The sequence below is a fragment of the Montipora foliosa genome, chromosome 13, assembly GCF_036669935.1.
Source record: "Montipora foliosa isolate CH-2021 chromosome 13, ASM3666993v2, whole genome shotgun sequence".
Lineage (NCBI taxonomy): Eukaryota > Metazoa > Cnidaria > Anthozoa > Scleractinia > Acroporidae > Montipora > Montipora foliosa.
Genome location: NC_090881.1, coordinates 24,249,904 through 24,269,903, shown reverse-complemented (window position 1 = coordinate 24,269,903; position 20,000 = coordinate 24,249,904). Strand labels below are relative to the sequence as shown.

The following is a 20,000-nucleotide window of genomic DNA, read 5'->3' as shown; positions in this document are numbered from 1 at the left end:
AGCGTGAGATTCATCAAGAGTCTGTCAGAGACAAGCAGTCTGATTGTGTAATATGTAAATGATCTAGGTTTGTGGGAAAAATGAACTGCCTACAGGCTGTGGTATCCTTTTTCAATTCACCAGAATTCAATCCCAAAGACGTCACTTGAGCTCTACCCGCGGTCCAAGCGGGTGTGATTAATTTTTTGGAATAAATAGGTTAGCTTTGATGTACAGAAATGCCTAATACTTAGGATCAAACAATAAATGCAGGAAAATCCAAAAAGGTTATTCAAGATAAATTACTTTCTGGGCCTTGAATTAGACGGTGAAAGATGTACACCTTTCCGCTACTGCTGTAACCGTGACACCGTTTTATAGAGCCAAGACAAAGATATTGATAGCCGACTTCGCGTATCTGTTGAATTCGTTTACTTCGCTGAAGGAAAACGTTTTATTTTGCTCGGAAGACAAAATGCTGTCGACTTTGCCTGGCGCGCTTCAAGTTATAAATTACACGGGATTACTTAATTCAAATAATAGTTTCTCCGGATTTGCTTCAGAAATGGTCAGTGATTAAATTGTCTAAATTAGATAAAAAGCGAAACTCATACTGACATCGTCCGAGGAAATAATCAGCAAATGAAAATAACATCCCCTGTGACCAGAGAAAGAAAGCATGGCATATCAAGAAAAGGAGGTGACGAAGTTATATTAGATGAGCTTTTTCACTTTTTTTCAAATTAGCGCCATGATGTTGTAAAATCAAACGCTCGAGAGCCCCGGTTTTAAGTTTAAAAGAAAAAGAATGGATTTTGAGCGACCAGCTTTCTGAAGGAACAGTATGAATCTGCCAAAAGATTTCTTCATGCACATTACGTATGCAGTGAGAAAAGCTTCGTCACCTGCTTCCTTCCGTATCTAGAACATGAAATTTGCATTAGAAAGTTTGCTTTAGCAAAAAGGTCACGGCGATTTATTGCTTGCTAATTAAATGGCCAATCCAACACAGAAAATAAAAACGAAAAAATAAAAAAAAAGATAAAAATCAATAGAAAAAAAATCAAAAACGAACAACTTAGTTCAAATTCACTTATCTGATCAGGAAGGGAAAATTTATTTTATTCAAGTTTTTAGTTTCGAATTAGCTCATAAAATCTTGTAAGAGGACAAATACATAAGTTTTCTGTCAGTCATTCGTGTTACATCTGTATTATTCCACGTTTTTTTAAATTAAAATGCACACCAATCAGAAGACAAATTCTGCAAAGATGTCAATTAACGCGTCTTTGTGTTCTTCATTTTTAAACATTGACCAGGGAAACTCACTTGACCAAAAAGAAAATTGACAAGTTTGATAGATGTAAATATGAACACTCTCCTCTCAACAGGGTTTACGGGGCCACAAAATAAAATGATGGAAATATCGCAAAATCAACTCGGAGTCTCAACTGAATTGGGGAGAGGAGGGAGTGGACCCCCCAATCCTGTTTGATTTTTGCAGACGCAGCCACTGAAGATACCCAGCGAACGGCCCAACAGAAGACGTCTTGAAAGGAACCCAAATACAAATTATATTTGACTTGCATTAGCGTCTTCTGAGCACCCTTTTACGGTGGCTGTCGCGTAACTGCTGCAAGACGAACAAAGCGACAAAGCAAACACCTAAGAATTACATAGCTAAATGACCAAGGTGTGTTTTGAGTCTCCTAATTTATAGGAAACGGAGGGCGGAAGCCGGGAGATAAAGGTACGGGAAGCGGGAGGTTCTGACACCCCCCTGTGCTCCCCATCCCCCTCACTACAACGTGAGGCTACTGACCACACAACTGTGAAACGGTTCATTGTTAACGTTTTTTTTCTTTCCAGTGCGAGGATATGACGATTGTTTGTTGGGGTCGCAAATAGATGGGTATTACAGATACGAACCGTTTAGAGGAAGTCGAAAGGAGATTGATGCAGCTGCTACGAAAATCCAATCCACCTTCCGAGGCCACAAAGCAAGGAAAGAGACGAAGAGACGAAGGACAAAAGAAATTCTGCCTCCAGACCACGCTCAGGGTTCTGCGGTTAGCGTGTTAAATAGTCTTGGCGAGAAAGACCACGACGCGGCAGCTTGCATACAAGCTGATTACAACACTGGTAAGGAACTGAAGGCGCGAAATGAAGCCGCGACTAAAATTCAAGCTGGTTATCGAGGATACACAGTCAGAAAGGGATTGAAAGAAAAGCTCCTTGACAGCCCACATCTTCAGAAGATTAAAGAAGAGGAAGTAGCTGAGATTAAGCAACTGAACGCCAGAAAGGACTCCGCCGAACTGTTGGACGAGAGAGAAGCTGCTGCTGTTAACACTCAGTCCGTGTTCAGAGGACATAGAACAAGCGAAGCAGTTAGGGGTGGAAGACCGGCCGGAGATGATGGGATTGGTGTAAATGAGATGCAACAAAATGAGGCAGCCACCAAGATTCAATCGAACTATCGCGGCTACTACACCAGAAAACAGGTGAAAAACAAACACGAAGCTGCAACAAAAATTGAAGCGGCTTACCGAGGGCACAGAATCCGCGAGCTCCGGCGCACGCAGTCAGAAGCTGCAGTCAAGATACAGAGTCACTACCGTGGTTACAAGACGCGGCAACAGCTTAAAAAGCGTCAATCGACAAAAACGTTTCTCAAGGTGGCAAACGACGAAGAGTTTTCATTGCACAGAGACAGTCGGACTTCTTTCAGTATCCCCGTGGGACTGAAATTTGAGGGGCCCCTTGATGACGACAGTGACACAGAGATCGAGAAAATGGTGAATGATCTGCAGGCCAAGCAGGAACTTCAAGCAATCGAGGAATCCTCAGATACCGCTGATAACAAAGGTGACAGTTGAATTTAAATTGTCACGAAAAGTTGGACTTCATCAGTAATTTATAATTAGAACACTATCATAGCAACTAATAGCACATGATTTGTTCATTGCTAGTATGAAACTACAAAACAAATATGATAAATAAATAGAATAAAAGGAATGGTAACATGTTCTGTCAATCTCTTTTGGTGACGGAATTTCCACGCGTGAAAACGTTTGACAAACTTTTCAAGGGCACGCAACGAGCAAATTAAGCCAAAAGCCTTTGAGAGACATTTCTGGGCTCCTTGTAATGTAAAAAGATTGTCCAGAGAGATGTTTTTGTCACCTAGAAGAATTTGATCTGTTCGGATATCTTTGCTGAAAATTGAAGTGTCCGAAATTTTTAGGGAATAATGTCTTCATTTCAGAAATTTACTAGCTGAACGTTACCTTCCAGGGAACCATTTGCTCATCCGAAACTGCTAGGTGACCTTTTAAGTGCCAAAAATTGCAAAAATATTCCTTCCGAAAACGTAAGGGACCACTTTTCCCTGGCTGCAGAATCTTTTAGGAGATGTTTTAGCAAAGAAATCAAAAGCTGTTTGCAACGTAAAACCGAAATTCGTAGAACAGTTTGACTCTCCCGAACACATATTTCACCGACGGAAGATTATCGTTGGATGCCCCTGACTTTTTTCAAGTCAGTTTCAATCAGTTTCCATCCTTAAAACAGTGCTTAAAAAAACATAACGACAGTTTGTAAATGCACTAAATCCATCGTGCTCGGCACTTAACCGGTGCATCTAATTTCTGGACATACCTGAGTCAACATGACTAATTGAGAAGCTCATCACAATGTTGAACCAAACCCAGCGAGGCCTTTCAATAAGACATCAAAGCATCAAGGAAAGAAGGAAATGACCAAAGAGGTCCTTATCTTGTTCTTTTCACAATTCAAAGCATCATATTTATGAGGTTGGTCTGACCTGTTGCTGCACATCACGTCATGTGACAGTGGCTAACGCTGCAACTAGAATGAAAAACCAGAAGATCAGGTTTTCGTTCCCTTATAAAATCACCATGTCATTTTCCGAGTGCAGAAACAGCTGAAATCAATTATTCTTTAATCTTTGTGCAAAAAAGCATTACAAGCATCGTTAGCGCGTGTAAAGTTTAAAAGAACTTTTGCTGCAAACGAGGTTAGTCTGGCTGTTGCATAAAGAGGCCATTTTTGCATTCGTTCCATAACTTGTTAATAAAACTAGTTTGAAAACATGATAGAGTGTACCATGAGGAGGATTTGTCATTTTATAAGGTTCATGATGATGATGATGATGATGATGATGATACTGAATGTGGTTTAACACGATCAATACATTTATACATCGGACAACTTTTAATAAATGTCAGCGTGCAAAGGTATCCAGTCTAGAATCTCCAGTAAATCAATAGTTCGTTGCTATAGGTAGCTTTAACGCAAATGTGGACGCAAGGAGCTCTTCTCTGTGATCTAAAAACTCTTTTGATGTTCACTTTTGAGATCATACTCCAGACTAACCATGCACCGTCACGTAAAAATAGGTTTCATGGTTAAACTTTAAAACAATATACCCTTGCTAGCTGTCATTGAATGGTAAAAATGTCTGACAGATCGCAGGACGCCTGTGTGTTTGGCACGTTACTTGCAAATATATCGGAATATTGGTTAAAAGAAAGGTCTGGTCGATATAAAATTGAAGCAATTTATGGATTACCGACCTTAGATCGTTATCGCAAGACAGTCCCGAACATACATTTGGTTTTATCAGTGTTCAAATTAAAACTTGTTCTTGGACCCGTCACATAGTTTAGCAGTGTACTGGGAAGCAGTGAGTTCAGTCGATCTCACAATTACTTTACAAAGAATAACGTGTTGTATGTTGTAGCTTAATAAAAAGGACAGGAAGAAACTGAACAGGAGTCGAAACTTGCAGCACTGCCCAAGAAAACATTTTTCGATCAAATCGCACGAAAAAAAAGACTAAATTCAAGCGAAACATACCATAAAATACGTCCAGCTTACATGACAAATCATAGAACGCGTAATATCTGACAGATCTAATAAAAATGCTTATTCATCGCATTTTTCTTTTGAACTACGGTTTATATGACTGTATGTTTTTTTACAATGGCGTTGACAAGTCGGTCAATTTCCGAGTTCATGTTTGCCTCTTCTTCAAAGCGAGTTTAAATGTGAAGTTTTTCTCATGAAAATTAGTTTTCATTCATATGTAACTGAGTATAATTATGGCCATCACAAAAACGTCGCAATAAGACTCGCTTTGAAGAGGAGGCAGACATGAATTCGGAAATGGCCGATGTTTTCTTCCTTTTTGGACTTGGGTATCTCAGGAAGCCACGGGCTGAAGAAACTCAAGACAATCGCGCAAAAATAAATCCTTCAAATTAACAAGAAGTCACATCGCCTTATTTTATTTACGCAATAAGTTTAGTTTTCTTTTCTTTTCTCTCCTCCAATCTCAAGAATGTAAACAGCATTTGCGAGGGTTTCAGACCTTCCTGAGGGTTTGCTGGCAGTACACTCGCAATCAGCCTTACAAAGGAAAATAGCCATGTTCGGTACTTTCATTAACAAATCCGGTACTTTGAAAGGCTATCGAAAACCCTGATTGAGTGCTGAAATTGTCGGAGAAAAACTCGAATTTATCTGACCATTTCAATTGGTTTTTTGTTAAGTAGAGGGGAAAACCGGAGTACCCGCCGGAGAATCAGGGTAGAGATCCAACAAAACTCAACCCACATGTGATGACAAGTCTAGACATCGAACCTGCCAAATTAGTCGGAGACGAGTGCTCTCACCACTGCGCCATCCTTATTCCCATCTTCCTCCTTCTACCTGCTTTCCAAAACTTAAATTGTTATTGTGACAGTGTTAGCTGCCTATTTGGAGACAATTCCCAACAACACGGAAAACGTTTCCACACGACTATGAAATCACGTTCATTATTCATGAAGACTTTCACGGACTGGATGACTAGAGCCCTAAAGCGAGGAACGGAGAGAGACCCTGCACAGTGTACAGCGCGTAGAGGGGAGGCTACACTTGATTCAGGGTTTGAACAATCACGCTTCAAGTATTGAGTGCCACACACGTGACCGACAGACAAATTGGTGTTACGTAACGCCTGTTCGTTGTCGTTACGCATTTTTTGCGCTTTCAAAGCTATCTTTTTCCCTCCGAATAAAATGCGATTTATCTGACCATTCTTACGGCAAAGAATAACAATATGTATGCTTAATATCTTAAGGTTAATGAAAACGCAGGACGGAACTTCTGAGCCGTCGACTGACTTGTCTTTTAAAGTTATTCAATGATATCAATTAAAATTGCACAAAATATCACAATTATTGATCTTCCTTTCTAATTGTTACGGAACTGCACGTACAAATGGCTTAAATCTCGCTTTTACTTCGTGTAGTTAAATCTGGCTTTTACTTCGTGTAGTTAAATCTGGAAAACAACAGGAAACTCACGTGTCAAATATATGCACTGTCACATCATCGGAATAGAAATCTTTTATCCTATTGGTTAATTTAACCATCACTCACGTGACTCAAAGGAACCAAATACTGCTTAATTTTGGTGGTAAAATCACTTCATCCCGCCTAGCTTGCGAGAAATAATTCCGTTTTAAGGTTCTCAGATACAGTGTTTTCTAGGACCGACCAACCTTCTTTAAACATGGTAGGTACATACTTACATAATGTTTCACCGATAAGCTTTTTACTCTGCTAAGAATAACGTTAATTCTACCAATTCACTAATGTTAGCGCCAGAGCTAGAGATAAGACAAAGCTTTCTGGGTGCGCATTACGAAATTGAAATGTTTTGAATACGCACATTTTTATCAATATTATGCATCATTACACATTTTGAGCAAAAAATGTTCTCTAGCTGGAGATAAATAGATTTTATTCCTTATGTCTTGTCGGTCACGGTGAAACAAAGTTTAGCAATGCTCCGTTTCTAATGAAGCAGTTTAACCATGTCTGCTCCAGGCCAATTCGCGTATGTACCTCAAAGTACACTCACTTTCGATGGAAGGAGACGCTGCTCGATGGGAACATAAATTTCATCCTAGAGATGAGAAGGGACAACTCAAGCACATACATTAAGTCGGAAAAGTCTCAGATCTAACAGCTTGTAAACTGCTCAAATATTGAAAAGGACTTCTTCGAGAAAGAATGTCGAACTACCACTTACGCAGATTAAGGCCAAACGTACACTTTCCTCTTCCCCTGAAATCGTGAGTATCGTCAGATTTTGCATCTCCCTTGCTGATTTATTCTTGGAACAAGCTATGTACAAATGCTGATACGAATGCACGCATTTTTCAATGTTTGCCTGTGTTAATAACACAGTTGACAGTAAAAACTTCATAATTGCATTTTACCCTCAATTCACAGATCAGTACATGCTGTACAGGCGACAGCAGCTCTGTCATAAACTTGGACGGATAACAATTAAACCGTTCGTTCAAGTCAATGGATTTGATCCTGAGAAATGCCTTCGAATATATAACAAATATAAATGTAATTACGGGTGACCAACACTACGGACATATTTACATTTTGTGTCCGAGGTGGCACATTTGAATAAATGAGCGTGAAGAGGTGAATCTAACAAAAAAAATATATGGTTAGGTGTTTTTGCAGTCTCTGAACGCTTATTAAAGCGGAAATTATTTGAGCCTCCAGTGGTGTTTCGGCACGAAATTTATATTCTACACAAGTGATCTGGCAACGTCACGTTACAGAAGGATGTTCTGAATTTTATGCTAATAGAATGTAGACGAAAGGAAAGAAAAGGAACCTTATTTAAGTGTCTAGTCGTTTTAAGACTGAAGCACTAATTTGAGAATGTAAAGTGATATCTAATCTCTTGAAGAAGGAAATGTATCGTCAGGCACACATCACGAGATCATCAGCTAACATAATTATGTCAACCTCAGGAATGGAAGTCATCTTCGAACCATTTCCGCTACGCTAAAACAACATGCGTCGTTTGTTTACAGTTGGCTGCTACATGTCTCAGGTTAACTTTCAAAAACGCCGTTTAAAGAGTGAAATCCTTCTGGACCAATTCCATTGAGACTGAAAGCTTTATCAATTTTTGTATGCCGTTTTAGTTTTTCTGCCGAACAAAATCGAACTGACCGCTTCAATTTAGTTGGATTGCGTTCGGTAATCGAACTTAATCGACCTCACCGAAACGTTCCAGTTCGATTACCGAACCAAGCATCACTCGACCGATTAAGTGTTCCGGCAGTTTTGTTCGATTGACTACACCGGGTGCAATGTAAATGTCCCCCTCTCCCAGTTTGGAGTGGACTTTGCTACGAATGATGGAGTATGTAAGTTACAGAACGAGGATATGAGGGTTGCACATCGCAGTCACGTTGAAAGCTTTAATGCCATCGCAATTTTTGCGCTAGTTTTGAGCGAGCATTTTTGCTACGATTATGTAAAGCGGCTCGAAATGAGTAAACTGCAAAATCTGGAATTGCCTTAAGTTTACAATATGGAGTGCATGTCATTAATTAAGAAACTGCCAAGCCGAAAGGAGCCTTTAACTATGCTGTTGGTTAAAATCCGTTGGCAGGCGCTTCACGGATCTACGTAACGCAATCCCTTCTTGAAATAGAAGTTGTTGTTATTGTTGAGCTATGTCACGTTATTTTAGGGTGTTTAGGGGAAATATTTCGTGAATCACGAGTTTAAAATTCGAAATACTTTTACTGGTGAAGTTATCGCTACATCACAAACAAGATGACTCTGAGCAACACGACCTTTTTATCCAGGCGGTTTGCCATAAACTTGAAAGATGTTGGCCCGATTTTTTTTACGATTACCCAAATGCAGTCCATTTAAATCTTGCCAAATTCTGTCCATCCATGCTTCGCTTTACTTATACTGTATGTCTTTTATGTTGTTCAACAATTTTAAGTGGTTATTGCAATGGTTCATTCTACTTTTTGGTAATTTTGAGTGTCATGAAATTACATCATTTTGCGTGACACAGCCCCCCCCCCCCCCTCCTTAAACATTCGTATTTTCTTCTTTTGTCTGACAATGTGATCTCTCTCTTTCTCTTCACAGTTCACGTTGCTGATCAGTTTGTTCATTGCTATCCATTTTATTTCTGCACATAATCATGACTGCAGCCTTTCTATATATAAACATATATACCAGGTGATACATTAATGACAAATGACTATTATTCTGGCTTTTTCACGAAAGATGTTCTTCAGAAACTGACAGTTGTCGGTCTTTCCCTAGGATAACAGCAGGTGGACATACCCCCATGAAAAGGATTATAATGGTAAGTTTATTTTATCTCCAGAATGCACAACAAAAGTATCAAACAGGACCCCAGTCAGTGTGGTCGCAGTCACAATGCAAAAATTCAAACTTAAAAAAGTTTAATTTAGGGCTTAAACGTCAGGTGCCTGACCGAATGCTGCAATCATTGAGATGAAGTGTGTTTGGCTTAACCCTTTCAGCCCCTTGGGGTTGCCCATTGACGAGTAAAATCGTCTGGCGTTAGACACAGTAAAATCTATAAGTGGCACTATTGGGAGTTAAAGGGTTAATAGAGTTTGTCGACTTCATTCTTTTCGTATGGTGTCCATCTCTTCTAAGATTATGTATCAGCCTGATGTCTTTAACATTAGTCCGAATTGACACAGAAAGGTTTTTTTCCCCTGGGGGCTTCGGTTTTATGCTCTGACCAAAAACCAGATCTAGTTTAATTTCATGTGATTCAGTGATTTGATTTTATACGGTCTCCCCAATTAGAAGAATACTTGTGTTGAGCTAAATATGATTGATACTTTGATAAAGTCATTATCATCATCATCATCATCATCATCATCATCATCATCATCATTATCATCATCATTATTGTTAATTTAATTCAAAGTTCTTCTGCAAGAAATATCACAAGATAGTGGGACAACGAACAATTTATGACCTTGAATCTTTCGTAGACTTCCCCCCTGTTTTGTCTTTTTTTACACAGGATCAGAGGCAGCCTCAGCCCCCTTGCCGTTTATCGCTCCCTTCAAGAAAAACACGTCTGGAGAAATTAACAAGCAAATAAACCGCGAACTCTTTGCCCACTACAACTACTTATCAATGGTAAGGAAGCCATTAAATACTCTAATAGGCTTTTTCACTTTCTTATATCTGCTCAAACAATGAAAATCCTACCCCATCTAAAAGTAACAACTGAAATTCGCATATCTCTACCGTGGTCTGGGCATCTATCTCTCTCTTGTTACCGACTCTTTTATCTGTAGTGGAAGTTAATGACCAAAAGATCAGCAGCATGGAAAATAGCATTCAGTTGCATAGGGTTGCCAAGTTAACCCGACTTGTTGCACTTAATCATTTTCCTTATGAAGTTATTTGCTCTCATGTATCCAGGCCATGCATTTTGACCGTGATGACATCCACCTTCCTGGGTTTCACAAGTTTTTTAAAGAGTCAGCAGAAGAAGAAATGAAGCATGCGCAAATGGTAGGTCAACCGTTAAAAACTATTTCATTTTATTTGTGTGCCTGAAGTACACATTATGTTTTGCTTGGATTCAAAATCAACTTTTGTTCAATATTACTTCTATTACCGCGACTGTTGTAAACTGTTTTATTTTTTTAGAAACGCACAGTTACACTATTAATTAACACATCGTACGCTACAGCAAACATTACAATACTAACCTTGGATAAGTATTACAATATGAGCGTGACATAAATTACAATCCGATCTTAAAAGTCCTCATGGGCCCGATGAGGATAAGTAGTAGTAAGTATAAATTACAATACTACCAAGCTCTAATTGCACTAGATTACATGCTTTCTAGCATGACAAAATTAATTAATTAATTAAACTACAACTTCCAGTACTTGATGTATTGTTTCCCCTTGAAGTAAGAAAATAGTTATTCCTACACATATAAGTACAGTTTAACACTTTACAGAGTTTACCTTGTCTAACGCTGCACGACTTTATTCGTCAATGGGAGCCAGTCCACGAGTCAAAGGGCTTGAGATAATCATCTTTATTTTGACTTGCAGTTAATGAAATACCAGAACATGCGCGGAGGTCGTGTGAGACTTAACAACGTCCATGTAAGTCGAGTTTTGAGCTTAACACTATGATTAGCCCTAAGAATACACCAGTAGCTGAAGTTACTCAGTGTAGCTTCACTCATAAACACACACGAGCACTCTACAAATAGCCCTCAGTTATGCATGATGACGTCGGACTAGCTGATTTCACCACCAAGCCTCGAGTTCGAAAATCAAACTTGTGAATTCTAGCATTGAGCTGAATCTCAAAGGAACAGACTTGCAAAGAAGACCCACGTGTGAATAATATCGTGCAAACGAGGCTTGGTGGTCAATAGTCCATTTTACAGTTGTGTGCTTAGTTACCTGGCTTATGAATGAAAGTGAGGCTAGAGTTGACCTTGTCCTAACTGCTTTTCTTATGTAAATTCTTACTAATTAGCATGACAACAACATCATTAACATAAGAATGGAAGGGAGGTCTGTATCATAACAGGGTCAAAAAGACTCATTTTCATTTAAAGGCCAGGGGATGGTTCCTGAAAGGTGTAATAATTCTATTCCAGGAATAAATGTGCCTTATTCCAGGAATATCTATATCCCCGGAATAAATTCTGTTCTGTTAGAATAGCAGATTTATCCCTGGAATAACTGTTATGCCTGGTATAATTTATTCCTCCTTCCAGGAACCGGCCCCAGGTAACTAAGCACACAACTGTAAAGATGTCGATTTTTAGCATATCACGTCATCATGCATAAGGCCTTTCATGGAAGAGTTAAAGATATACAAAGCGGACACACACTAAATATAGAACGGTTCTCTTCAGAACGATTGATCATCTCTTAAAATCAAATCACGCAACCATCACAGCACAAAGGGTTGTACTCCTCAGAGTCTCTCATTTTCTGCTCCACACTGATAAAAATACTGCTCAGTAGGTTTTTTTTTACCAACAAAGTAAATCATAGTATCCACCTTGCACGGTATAAAAAACAGCACCAACAGGCATCATTTCACAGTAACTTTCGTTTGAATGGTAAGACACTCGGATTACGACCATATTGAACAGATATTAAAAACTCAAAAAAAGTCATCCTCTGTTACTTTCATTTGATGGTCACAGTTTAGAAAAAAAACAAGAAACAACTTGTAAAGTATACTCAACATCACCAAAGAAAAGTACTGTTCAGTAGATTTCCTTTCAACGATTAAATGCAAGGATATGATAAAACACTCGGAAAACCACCAGGCACAGCATGACAAATGTCACCAAAGAGGAGCACTTATTACTAGATTATAATAATTAGGATAATTTGAAACCACTACCGCAGCGCTACTCAGTAGCTCACATTCTGGAGTTATTTACATTTTAAAAGGCTGGTTATAACGTTCCCTTTCACCAAGTAACTTTGCTCTGTATCACAGACACCGCTTAAAAGCGAATGGGGGAATGGCTTGAGCGCCATGGAATGTGCCTTGGATTTGGAAAAAGAGGTGTACGAGGCTTTGTTGATTCTGCACGACCTTGCCCAAAAAGCGAACGACCCACAGGTAAGAAGCAGAATTTTCGACAAATACACCCTAAGTTATTCCAAAATGCCTACCATTTTAGTAGTTTTTTGTTTGCTTGCAAATCAGCCCTTGTTTTCTGATTCAAGGTCAAATATTCTTTTGAATTTTAACATTAAAGGGAACCTCCACTGAAACAAGAATTTCAGTTCAAAATATTTTACATAATGTTTACAATTATTCGACCATTTTGCAATGGTAGCGTATGTATCCGAAATAGACAAGTTTCAGAAACGCTTGTTTTGGTTTTCGGATTTTCCGGGCCTTGCCTTTTTAGGTAATTGTGCCGAACAATGATTGCTTTATTGTATTCACACAACGAGCTTTTGTTTTGAAACAATAGGGCAACCATTACACGTCACTTATTCAAAATGACTGCGCCCGGGAAATTTGAAAACCAAAACAGGCGTTTTTGAAGTTTGTCTATTTCGGATACAAACGCCTCCATTGTAAACATTATGTTCAATATTTTAAAGTTAAATTTTTGTTTTAGTGGAGGTTCCCGTTACGAACGAGGCAATATAATGCCGGCGGTTGTATATTGCCTGATGTAATAGCTGTCGCGAGGAACAATACGTCGAACCTTGTTTATGGGGTTCTCACGAACACTGATACAAGGTTGAGAAACTTACATGATTCAATTTACTTTATCCGCCCTCTTTGATTGATCACTCAGTTCTCGTGCATCTCAGTATGCGATTAGTTGCCTATTACATCCTGTTTTGGCTTGATGTCAGATTATAAGTTGTATTTGTTCTTTGTTTTATTTGTTTTCAAGTGTAATGTAAACTTCTGTTATGTATTCAATAAAAATAAATTGTTAAAAAAAAAAAATTAAAGAAATGAGTTTTATTCGTGACATGATTTCGCAATAGCGCTGACTTTGTCGCGCGTAAATAAGAAATTGCTTACGGCGCATGCACCATCTGATTCGTTATTTACAGCTTTTGACTAATCAGCTTATTGGGTTTACAGTTACAAGACTACTTGGAAGGAAACTTCCTCGGTGAACAAGTGGAGAGCATCAAACAGCTATCGAACTACGTCAACACCCTGAGGCGACAAAATCAGAGGGAAAACTATGCTCTTGCAGAATACCAATTTGATAAGATCACCTTAAAAGGCGGGGACGATTAGGCGGTATCCTGTATTAGTTAAACTACCAATACCGTAGAATCATGAAGCCATCCATTGGATTGGCTAAATACTATACCATCTTTTGATTGCGTATCGAAATTGCGGCAGCTTTCAAAGCTTTATAATGAAACAATATTGGTGTGGAATCGGAGGTTGTAAGATTTCGCTTCCATAAACTCTAGTTTTCTGAGTGAAAAAAAAATCAATTCAGTATTACACGCTGTGATCAGAAAATCAATCGACGTAAATAAAACTAAATTAAATAGACTGGAGATATTAGTTGAAGTTTTTTATTTATCAGGAAAGAACGAATTGGAACCTAATTATCTTATATTTTGGACATGAACCTTTTTTGTATCACTGATTTGAAGCGAGTCATAGCTCAATGAAGTAAACTATTTCTCAATCGGACATGTCGTTGATTGTGATCATGTAAGGCACCTTTTTCAAATTATAATAAAGAGAAACAATCGATCTTAGAGTACATTTATCTTATTAGATGGTTTGGTGTGTAGTATCACTGAGTATTTTTACGAGTTGTGCAAAGAACGAGTAGAAATACTCAGCGATATTACACAATGATGTTAATCATATATACTGGCATAAACAACTCTATCAATAAACGATGCTTTTTGAAAGGAGAAATTGGTTTTCTGGCGTGGCGTGTATGCATGTGAGTGCATTGTTTGCATTAAGTGCTGAAATTGTCGGAGAAAATTCTTATTTTTCTGAACTGAAGTGAGAAAATGCTACAGTTCGACAACTTTAGTCCTAGTAGTATGACAGGACACTTTTCAACAGATTTAATTTGATGACCAAGCTCCCTCAAGTCCTCTCTTGTTCATTGATGAAGTATTCCACTAGGCAATCACCATGTGACGGTTTCGACTCCCGTTGCGAGAATTCGGATTTTTCCGAGTATACCCGAGTCACCATCGATCAAATTCACGATCACTTGGGACTTGATGACCATTCCTTCTAACTGCCTTCACTGTAGTGACTCGAAGTGTTAATGCACTAAAAAGTTCTGTAGATAAATGGTAAAACAAGAATGTGCGAACGTATTCCTTTGCGCCCCATGATTCAGTGCATGCACCGCGAAAACCAAGTTCACATATCCATACTCCAGCTGGCCTAGACATATCGAATTTGAATCCAATTAAAATTTTCACATTACGTCCCGGCCTCCACGTTAGTGTCTTCAAACAAAAAAACCGAGGCAATGAATGTTGGTGTCCCGACCCAGTCCTCCGGTAATTGAACTCCTGTTATTATGCACCTGTCAATGTAAACCCCCACCCCGGGGAAACATGGGGCATTAGCCACAAAGCAAAACCAAACAAGGATAATGCCCTACATACAGGGGACATATTTTTGGGTCTAATCCCCACCAAAATGAGGATAATTTCCCACATAAAGGGGACGAAAAACTCCTTGTCTAAACCCGCAGTATTACGTTCAGAAGTGTGATTGACATTTTAACATTTTTGAATACTGGAACGTTTGGTCAACACATTTTCACATGGAACAAGTGCCAAATTTTCTAGCTTCATTCAGGACACATCACCATAAAAGGAGACAAAGCAGTCCATTATGTCTGCAACTTTTCCGGCAGGAAATGCACACTAAAAACGACATTTCCTTGTATCGATATCGATGGACGTCACAAGTCTATATACAATATACCACAGGAAGAGGGTAATTTTCACTAGAGGATGCAAAGCGTACGAAAACTTTCACAAAAATAACCCTCCAATCCCCACAAACTATATCAAAGAAATGCTAAGACTCGTACTCAAAGAGAATTTTTTCCCGTTCAACGGAAAGAACTACCTACAAATTCACGGTACTGCCATGAGTAATAAAATGGCCGATACCTTTGCAAATATCTTTATGGCCGACCTTGAGAGACAGATTCTTATCAAAAGCGTCATAAAGCCAATGATTTGGAAACGATACATCGACATTTTTTCGTTGTGGGATGTGAGCAAACCAGATATAGACAAGTTGATCACACAAGCAAACTCACAACACCCTACCATCACATTTACAGCTGAGATCTCAAACACTGAAGACACAGTTGTATATAAAGGCAAACGCTTCAAAATCAATCCATTCTGAATATAAAAACACACTTCACGCCGACTGAAACCTTTCAGTACACTCATTTTTTCCTCCAGCCACCCACCAGGTGTCAAAAAAGGATTCGTGAAGGGCGGAGCACTTAAGAATTCTACGCACTAATTCTTTAAGAACAACTTTTGAAGAGAACATTTACAAATTCAAATCACGTCTCCGTGCTAAAGGCTATCCAAAACGTTTGATTGAGACACTCCGATCAGACATCAAATTCACAGAAAGAGAATCAGAGCTGAAGCAAAGGATTGAAATCCCTAAAGATATCTTGCCCTTTGTGACACAGTATCACCCGGCAGTGCCAAACCTTAAACATGCTTTATTAAAAAATTGGCACTTCATACAAAAACAGCCTTAATTCTCTACGGCTAATTTTTAAAGAGGCACCACTCATATCTCTTGAAAGGGGAAAATCCCTAAAAGACATGCTCGTAAGAGCAAACCTTTAAAGAGATCAAAGACCGAAAATACGGTACAAAAGTCTCAACCGTTAAGGAGTTGTGTTAAGGCCTGTCAATCCTTGCTACTTCCTACTGTGCATATTCTGACCCCTTTCCAACAGGGTTATTAAAATTGCCCTTACTCCCTCTTGCTCGGACAAGGTAACGGACTAAAATGTACTAATCCCCACCAGGGGGTTCCTGTCCCCCACCCCATAGGGAAAAGCAAAGTCCAAAATGTACTAATCCCCCACCTCTCTGGGAAGGCAGGGGGGAGGGGGGTTTACAGTGACAGGTGCATTACTCAAACGTTTTCTTTTGTTTCCGTTGAAAAACTGTTCCTCACGTGAGTGAAAACCAAGAATATGTACGACCAAAACGGTGCTCTTCACCGAAACAAGGAAACTAATTTCAAGGACAGAAGAGAAGAGTGTTCGCTCAAACCGGACAGAAAGATGTTTTGTCTCAACATTTTGAGCTAGAGCCGATAAAACGTAGATTTGATTTTAGTGGTGTACGATATTTCGGCTGGCCAAACCAGCCTTCTTCAGGTACAATGAGAGTTTAAACTGAATTGCTTCTATGTACATATATATAGTAAATGGATGTTAACGTAATGTACTGGAAAAAATGTGATAAAATATGAGTTCCAGAGTTTCGAAGCAAGCAACCGTGGACAATTTTCCTGTCGGTGTACGTTGGATCAGTGGCTTGATCTGATCGGCGTTATTTCGAGTTGAGAAACAAAATATTTTAAGCAAGAGCCGATACAACGTAGATTTGATTTTAGTGATGTACTATATGTAAAATATGGTATTTACAACAAATTTGAATTCAAATGCTAAGAGTAAGCGAAAAATAACTGAAGTGATTGTAAATAATAAACTGAACTCTAGTACAGTTCTTCGAGGATATTAGAACGTTTGGATCAATTGTCCTGCCTTTTGAAATTAAAATAGCTTCCCTGGCCTGCTGGTAACAGCTAAACTGTCCCCTAATGTAACTCATTCTAATTCCGCACTTCCCTCCGGTTCTTTTCGCTGTGGCAAAAACTGCACCACCTGTCCTTAAATTTTCCATGGACTATAAACCAACTACACATTCTTGTCTACTGGCGAAACACGCTCCATTAATTCCCACATAACTTGCGAAACTAAAAACCTTATCGACATGTTTCAATGTAACAGATGCCATCTACAGTACATAGGAGAAACTAAACGACGTTTAAAAGGCCGTTTTAACGAACTCCGCCGCACTTTAGATAACGCTAACACCAAATCCAAACCTACTACAGTCGCAGAACGTTTCCTCTCCTTTCCCCACAACATTTCTAAGGACATGCAATTAATTCCCATCGAAAAAATATTTTCCAACAGAGACTCGATCCGTAAGGCCAGGGAAGCTTTTTTAATTTCAAAAGGCAGGACAATTGATCCTAACGGTCTTAATTAATATCCGCGAAGAAACGTATCAGATTTCAATTTATTATTTACAATCACTTGTGTTATTTTTCCGTTACTCTTAGTATTTGAATTCAAATTTGTTGTAACTACCACATTTTATCACATTTTTTCCAGTATTACGTCAACATCCATTTACTATATATATATATGTACATAGAAGCAATTCAATGTAAACTCTCATTGTACCTGAAGAAGGCTGGTTTCGCCAGCCGAAATATAGTACACCACTAAAATCAAATCTACGTTGTATCGGCTCTTGCTCAAAATATTTAGCTTCTTAACTTGTAATTACCAGGGGCACCCAACGAGAATATAGTTCAAAACCACTTAAGCATAGCATTGTTAAACGTATTTTAGTATTTAAACGGTAGGTATAGGCATATTTTTATCCCTTAAAATTTTTTAATCTGTTCGGATGCCCTAGCTGAAAGTCTAGTGATCCGAAAATTCTAGGGACCAAAAGTTACCTTTTCGAAAATTTCAGCCAGAAAAAAGGCTCCCGAAAATTCTAGGTGACCTTTTTAAGATAAAAATCCGTTAAAAGTGGGCAATTATACCATGTTTTAAATGTTCGAAAATCCTAGGACAGGCAGGCAAGGCAAGGAATTTTACAACAAATGTTCCGAAAATTCTAGATGTCAAATCGTCTTCCGAACAGATGTTTTCCGAAAATTGACGTTGGGTGCCCCTGAATTACGCCGATAAGATCAGGTCACTGATCCAACGTACACCGACAGGAAGATTGTCCACGGTTGCTTGCTTCAAAACTATTTGTTTCCACACTTTTTTTCGCCCAATAATTTCCGTTTTTTTTTTTATTTTGGCCGTCAAGACAGCCGTCGATGCTACGTGAACACACCAATCAGCTGCGGTAAGAAAAATCCGCAGGACACCTTGCGTTTGGCAAGTTACTTGCAAAGATATGGGAATGTTCGTTAAGAGAAAGGCCTGGTCGATATAAAATTAAGGCAATTTATGGTTACCGACCGTAGATCGTTATCTCGACACAGTCCCAAACATACATTTGGTTTTATCAGTGTTCAAATTAAAACTAGTTCTTGGGCCCGTTAGATAGTTTAGTACTAAGTGTACTGGGAAGCAGTGAGTTCAGTCGATCTCACAATTACTTTACAAGGAATAACTTGTTGTATGTTGTACATAGCTTAATAAACAGGACCGGCAGGAAAAAACTGAACAGGAGTCGAAACTTGCGGTACTGCCCAAGAAAACACTTTTCCTTTCAATTCAAGCGAAACATACCATAAAATACGGCCAGCTTACGTGACAAATCATAGCGCCCGCAATATCTGATAGATCTAATAAAACTGCTGATTCATCGCATTTGTCTTTAGAACTACGGTTTATATTCGTTGACTTGTTTTTTTCCTTTTTTTTTCTTTTTGGACTTGGGTATCTTAGGATGCTGAAGGAACACAAGACAATCGCGCAATAAATCCTTCAAATTAACAAGAAGTTACATCGCCTTATTTTATAATAGTTTTCAGACCTTCTTGAGGGTTTGCTGGCAGTGCACTTGCAATCGGCCTTACAAAGGAAAATAGCCGTGTCCGGTACTTTCATTATCAAACCCGGTACTTTGAAAGGCTATCGAAAAGCCTGCTTGAGTGCTGAAATTGTCGGAGAAAAACCCGAATTTATCCGACCATTTTAACTGGTTTTTAGTTGAGTAGCGGGGAAAACCGGAGTACCTGGAGAAACAGGGTAGAGATCCAACAAAACTCAACCCACATGTGATGACAAGTCTGGACATCGAACCTGCCAAATTAGTCGGAGACGAGTGCTCTCACCACTACGCCATCCCTATTCCCATCTTCCTCCCTTCTACCTGCTTTCCAAAACTTAAATTGTTATTGTGACAGTGTTAGCTGCCTATTTGGAGACAATTCCCAACAACACGGAAAACGTTTCCACACGACTATGAAATCACGTTCATTATTCATGAAGACTTTCACGGACTGGATGACAAGAGCCCTAAAGCGAGGAACGGAGAGAAACCCGGCACAGTGTACAGCGCGTAGAGGGGAGGCTACACTTGATTCAGGGTTTGAACAATCACGCTTCAAGTATTGAGTGCCACACACGTGACCGACAGACAAATTGGTGTTACGTAACGCGTGTTCGTTGCCGTTACGAATTTTTGCGCTTTCAAAGCTATCTTTTTCCCTCCGAATAAAATGCGATTTATCTGACCATTCTCACGGCAAAGAATAACAATATGTATGCCTCATATCTTAAGGTTAACGAAAACGCAGGACAGAAACCCTGCATATGGAACTTCTGAG

General features: G+C 39.0%; 2 protein-coding genes and 1 long non-coding RNA gene across 3 annotated transcripts in view; 2 read left to right on the top strand and 1 right to left on the bottom strand.

Moving 5' to 3' along the window:
• The window catches only part of LOC137982727 (abnormal spindle-like microcephaly-associated protein homolog), a 3,753-nt gene extending 750 nt beyond the window's left edge, over positions 1–3,003 (top strand). The window contains exon 2 of the mRNA XM_068829867.1: positions 1,849–3,003. Within this exon, the coding sequence (XP_068685968.1) occupies positions 1,849–2,858 (1,010 nt within the window). The 3' untranslated portion in view covers positions 2,859–3,003. The remainder of the gene's footprint in view (positions 1–1,848) is intronic.
• LOC137982728 (uncharacterized) overlaps positions 1–3,794 on the bottom strand; it is a 41,837-nt gene extending 38,043 nt beyond the window's left edge. Inside the window, exon 1 of the long non-coding RNA XR_011118802.1 lies at positions 3,640–3,794. This is a non-coding gene — a long non-coding RNA (uncharacterized lncRNA). The remainder of the gene's footprint in view (positions 1–3,639) is intronic.
• A 2,638-nt stretch (positions 3,795–6,432) lies between these two features.
• Positions 6,433–14,132, top strand: LOC137983621 (soma ferritin-like). The gene is made up of 8 exons (XM_068830770.1): positions 6,433–6,564; positions 8,979–9,071; positions 9,159–9,201; positions 9,901–10,019; positions 10,308–10,400; positions 10,958–11,011; positions 12,378–12,503; positions 13,497–14,132. Exons 1-8 carry the CDS (start codon positions 6,562–6,564, stop codon positions 13,656–13,658), a joined length of 693 nt encoding a protein of 230 aa, XP_068686871.1. The 5' UTR covers positions 6,433–6,561; the 3' UTR covers positions 13,659–14,132.
• The last annotated feature ends 5,868 nt before the right edge of the window (positions 14,133–20,000 follow it).